This window comes from Sebastes umbrosus, chromosome 12, assembly GCF_015220745.1.
Source record: "Sebastes umbrosus isolate fSebUmb1 chromosome 12, fSebUmb1.pri, whole genome shotgun sequence".
Lineage (NCBI taxonomy): Eukaryota > Metazoa > Chordata > Actinopteri > Perciformes > Sebastidae > Sebastes > Sebastes umbrosus.
Genome location: NC_051280.1, coordinates 24915596 through 24920849, shown reverse-complemented (window position 1 = coordinate 24920849; position 5254 = coordinate 24915596). Strand labels below are relative to the sequence as shown.

General features: G+C 43.1%; 1 protein-coding gene across 1 annotated transcript; it reads right to left on the bottom strand.

The window, feature by feature from the left end:
• Positions 1–610: 610 nt before the first annotated feature.
• Positions 611–4933, bottom strand: LOC119498005 (protein shisa-like-2A). Its single transcript, XM_037786471.1, has 3 exons — positions 4079–4933; positions 2130–2266; positions 611–1906 (listed from the first exon to the last, which is right to left on the bottom strand). Exons 1-3 carry the CDS (start codon positions 4258–4260, stop codon positions 1725–1727), a joined length of 501 nt encoding a protein of 166 aa, XP_037642399.1. The 5' UTR covers positions 4261–4933; the 3' UTR covers positions 611–1724.
• Positions 4934–5254: the final 321 nt, after the last annotated feature.

Below are 5254 nucleotides of genomic sequence, written 5' to 3'. Positions count from 1 at the left end.
ATTATCTAATTAGTTATTATTATTCTCTCAACAGAATGCTTGTTGTGACTCAGATTATCATGAGAGTACCATTTAAAGCTGCAGAGGGTAGAATTGGAGCAAGTATGATTAAAAAAAGTTATTTTTATAAAACGGTCACTATATCCTGACAGTAGTGTATGAGACAGGTAATATGAAAAATATCATGTGCCTCTGTGTCCTCTGGTGCTCCTAATGGCATCTGCAAGATTTCACAGACCGGAGGAAAACAACCAATCAGAGCCGAGCTGGAGCCAGCCGTCTCTGAGCAGCTGTCAATCACTCGCGGACTACGTTCAAACGGTCCAACTAGGCAGCGGTGATCAATTATGAATCAATAGTCTGTTACTGTGATGCCTATTTCTCTCCTCAAATGTTTTCAGAAACATTTTGTAGTGTACTGTTTAGCTGTAAAATGAGAAAGTTTGTGACCCAGCAGCCATGTTGAGATCAATGGAGGAAATACCAATCACCGCCCACCAGCAGGAGCACAGCCAATAGGAACGCTCTCTCCCTGAAATAGATTTTTTAAAGCCTGTAAACAGAGCCATGAGGAGGTGCAGAAGTCTAGTTATCTCTCAGAACACTTGAATTACAATATGCTGAAGGTTATTATGGATTTTTTTCCCAATGATGTCAAAAACATTCTGCCTACTGCAGGTTTAAAGCGAGATTCTACGTGTATAACCATTTGCTATAATTCATGGCGGCCTGATAGCCGAATGGTTAAGGCCCATACCACAAAACTGTCCACAACATCCCCGGTTTAGTTGCAGCTGAGGACCTTTGTCATATCCATAGATATAAAACATCATACCCCTGTCTCAGTTTCCTCTCTGCCTCTTCACTGGCAGCTGTCAAATAAAAATAAAAATCATCTTTCATGTGTCTTTGACTGAAATTGGCCACGGTTAAAAGAATCCAGCTCTGACTGTTGGTAGGAGACAGATGTCGATCCCAAACTCGAGTCAAAACTTGCACGAGGTCTGTTGTCAGGAAACATTTGAAGCATTTGAACAAATAACCAACGCTGTCGTTTTTCTTGTCTCATCACACTGTAGATGTTCCCCACAAATCATCCAGTCCCTGAGTAAAATGTAGCCACAGAACCCTTCTTCACCAGGGTGCACCCTGACTTTACGGCGTGGCTGTTCAGACTCTGCTGTTGTCTCGGTGTGTCCGGCTCTTTTTCCTGCTGTAAGCCACATTTTCGGAATCCTTACCTATACACATAATAATAAGAATCCTGAGTGTAAACTGGATCGTAACACTCAGCTTGTGTCCCCAGTTGCACTGCCGTACGCCTTAATGACTCAACACGTCTTTTGCCTTCTTGAGGCCACTTATAAAAAGTATTTTCCGAGAAGATGATGGATGATTGATTTCCATCCTTATGCTCTTGATCTCCGCCGCAAGGTGCTGAAACACTTAACACTTAACACTGCAGCCATGAGGAGGAGAGTAGCGTGGGAAGAAATTCAATCAAAGCTTTTCTGAGCCTTCATTGTGCAAACTTAAGTGTGAGATGTAAAGCACTTAGAGTAGTACGTTTTCCCGTTAGTGTGACTTGATATTTACTCCATTCAGCCGCCATGCACACCTCATTATGTCATCCTCCCCAGCGTCCCCTGGCAGCGCAGTCTGCCTCCAGATTCATCTCTGGACTGCTGGCCCCTCTTTTTTCTCAGAAGTCTCTCAGCAGCCTACTAGGAATTTTCCACTTTCCTGCCGGAGACGGTAGCTGTGAAACATTTCTGGAACAGGAGCTCTGGGTCTGGCGGCTGGTTATCACAGTCCAGCTTCCTGCTCATGAAGTGTTTTCTGAATCCCTGCGGACCAGAGACGCAGGTCGCTCTCACATGACTGGAACCCTCGCTGGGATCTCCTGCTGAGAAGCACAGAGAAAGTCGTTTTAAGTTCAAACTCACACAGTTTTCTGTGCATCAATCACAGAACAAAAAGGGTAATTCAAACCTGAGAATTGCAGCGATTTGATCTGAATCAAAGGCTTTCAGAAAGAGCACATCGGTATGAAACTAATTAGTGTTAGAGTGAAAGAGCCCACACACACACACACACACACACACACACACACACACACACACACTAACCTGGCGCTCTGAGGGGTAGGCCGTTGTCAAGACGACTGGGTTTGGTGGCGATGAAGAGATAGCAGAGGACACATACGGTGATGAGGAAGGCAAGAAGGACCACCGCTGCAATGGATAGACCAACCAGAGCACCAATACTGAGAGGAGAGGAGAGGAGAGGAGAGGAGAGGAGAGGAGAGGAAGAGTGAGGAGGAGAAGAGAGGAGAGGAGAGGAGAGGAGAGGAGAGGAAGAGAGAGGAGACAATGAGAGAGGAGAACAGAAGACAAGGAGAGAAGAGAGGAGAGGAGACAAGGAAAGAGAAGGAGTACAGAGGAATAGAGGAAGAGAGGAGAGGAGGAGAGGAGACAATGAGAGAGGAGAAGAGGAGAGGAGAAGAGAAGAGAGGAGGAGGAGAGGAGACAAGGAGAGAGGAGAAGAGAAGACAAGGAGAGAAGATGAGTAAAGAGGAGGAGGAGAGGAGACAAGGAGAGAGGAGAGGAAGAGCGATGAGAAGAGGAGAGGAGACAAGGAGAGAGGAGGAGGAGAGGAGAGGAGAGAAGAGGAAGAGTGAGGAGGAGAGAGGAGAAGAGAAGACAAGTAGAGAGGAGGAGTAGAGAGGAGGAGGAGAGGGGAGGAGAGGAGAGGAGAGGAAGAGTGAGGAGGAGAGAGGAAGATAGAAGAGACAAGGAGAGAGGAGAACAGAGACAAGGAGAGAGGAGGAGAGGAGGAAGAGAGAGGAGAGCAGAGGAAGAGAGGAGAGAGGAGAAGTAAAGAAGAGAAGAGGAGAGGAGAGGAGGAGAGGAAGAAAGGAGAAGAGAAGACAAGGAGAGAGGAGGAGTAGAGAGGAGGAGATAAGGAGAGAGGATGAGAAGAGAGGAGAGGAAGTGTGAGGAGGAGAGAGGAGAAGAGAGGACAAGGAGAGAAGAGAGGAGAGGAGAAGTAGAGAATAGGAGAGGAGAGAAGGAGAGGAAGAGAGGAGATGAGGAGAGGAAGAGAGGGGAGAGGAGAGGACACAATGAGAGAGGAGAAGAGGAGAGGAAGAGAGAAGAGGAGACAAGGAGAGAGGAGGAGTAGAGAGGAGGAGGAGAGGAGACAAGGAGAGAGGAGAAGAGGAGAGGAGGAGAGATGAGGTAAGGAGAGAGGAGAAGAAGAGAGGAGAGGAAGAGCGAGGAGGAGAGAGGAGGAGAGAAGACAAGGAGAGAAGAGAGGACAAGAGACAAGGAGAGAGGAGGAGGAGAGAATAGAAGAGAGGAGAGAAAGAGTAGAAGAAAATAAGAGACATGAGGAGAGGGAAGTAAAAGGGGACAGGATGATGGATGGAAAAAAGGAATACAAAAAGAGGAAATTTAAAATATGGAAAGATTAAATATTCAGTAAAGGATATGAGATTAGATGTTGCATTAAAGTAGAAATGTAGAAGTAAATATGTAATATGCATTTTTATCCACAAATTAAATAAATCAAAATATGAAGCTGTAACTGTTGTAAGATAAGATAAGATAAGATAAGATAAGATAAGATAAGATAAGATAAGCCTTCATTGATCCTCAGAAGAGAAATTCAGATGTTGCAGCAGCACAAGGACCAAAATAAATAAACAAATGATAAATAGGAATATAACGATAATGAGAATATAAAAAAAGAGTATATATAAAAATAAAAACAGAAAATATACGAGAGAGCTGGGATGGATACAAATACAAAATCACTCCAGCAGCTGATATAATTAACTTTTGAAAAGATATTTGTTGTTGCTGAATCACAAGAGAATCTATCTATACAAGAGAGCCACATTTCTGGATAGAAAACAATGTTATAACAACATACACAACCTATCTGTTGATTATGACAGGATATGACAACAACTTCTTTATAATATTTAGGAGTCCCAAAATGACAAAATAAGTAAGACAGTGAAAACTAACAACAGGGAGATAAAAACAAAAAAAAATGTAAATATTGCCCTCACCTCAGCCACCACATGTATCCGTACTCGTAGGGGAAAAAACTGTTGGGATCATCGCAGCAGTACTTGACATCATTGAAGCCGCAGCAGTAGACGGCAGCAGCAGCATTTCCAGGTCTGGGGCACAAGAATCCGTCCACTAACACACCGTCAGCGCTGGAGTAGCTGCTGCATTCAGAGCTCATGCTGCAACAGGGGGATGAATGAAGAAGAAGAAGAAAAACACCTGTTATCCAGAGTTTAAAGTGAAGAAGAAGAAGAAGAAGAAGAAGATCCCTGCAGCCTGCAACAGTGTGAAGGTGATGTTACACCGGTGTGTCTCTCCATCTGCTCTGTGCTCCACGGTAATTGGACACACAGAAGGATGGAGGAGGAAACATTGAATCTGAAGAAAACTGGATCTCTCTCTCTCTCACTCTCTCTCTCTCTCTCTCTCTCTCTCTCTCTCTCTCTCTCGCAGACACACATATGGCCTTACTCTACTTACTTAATCTGCTTAAGTTTTTGGACAGTCTAAGCTTACTTTGTTGATAATAGTATTTGTCACTTCATTTTTTTTGTCCACAGAAGAAGAAGAAGAAAACAGGTGCACTTTTCCCCCCCTTTAATTTTAGCGTTGCCAATGGCAACGCATGTAAATTAAGAGGGGCAAACTTGCCATCCTTAATTTACATTAATGCAGTGAAACAAGAGAGCATGTCTGCACCATCTCATCACTTATTATTCTCTGGTAGCCTCCTCAACTAAAGGGTTGTGCCCACTTCAATGATGCGAGTGAATGATTCTCTCATAAACTCAATTTGAAATCTTCAGTTTTGATTGAATTTGAACTAGGGTTGTCAAACAATTAAAATATTTAATTGTGATTAATTGTATGATTGTCTATAGTTAATCCCAATGAATTGCAAATTTTTTTATCTGTTCAAAATTAACCTTAATGGGAGATTTGTCAAGTATTTAATACTCTTATCAACATGGGAGTGGACAAATATGCTGCTTTATGCAAATGTATGTATATATTTATAATTGGAAATCCATTAACAACACTAAACAATGACAAATATTGTCCAGAAACCCTCACAGGTACTGCATTTAGCATTAAAAAATATGCGCAAATCATAACATGGCAAACTGCAGCCCAACAGGCAACAACAGCTGTCAGTGTGTCAGTGTGCTGAC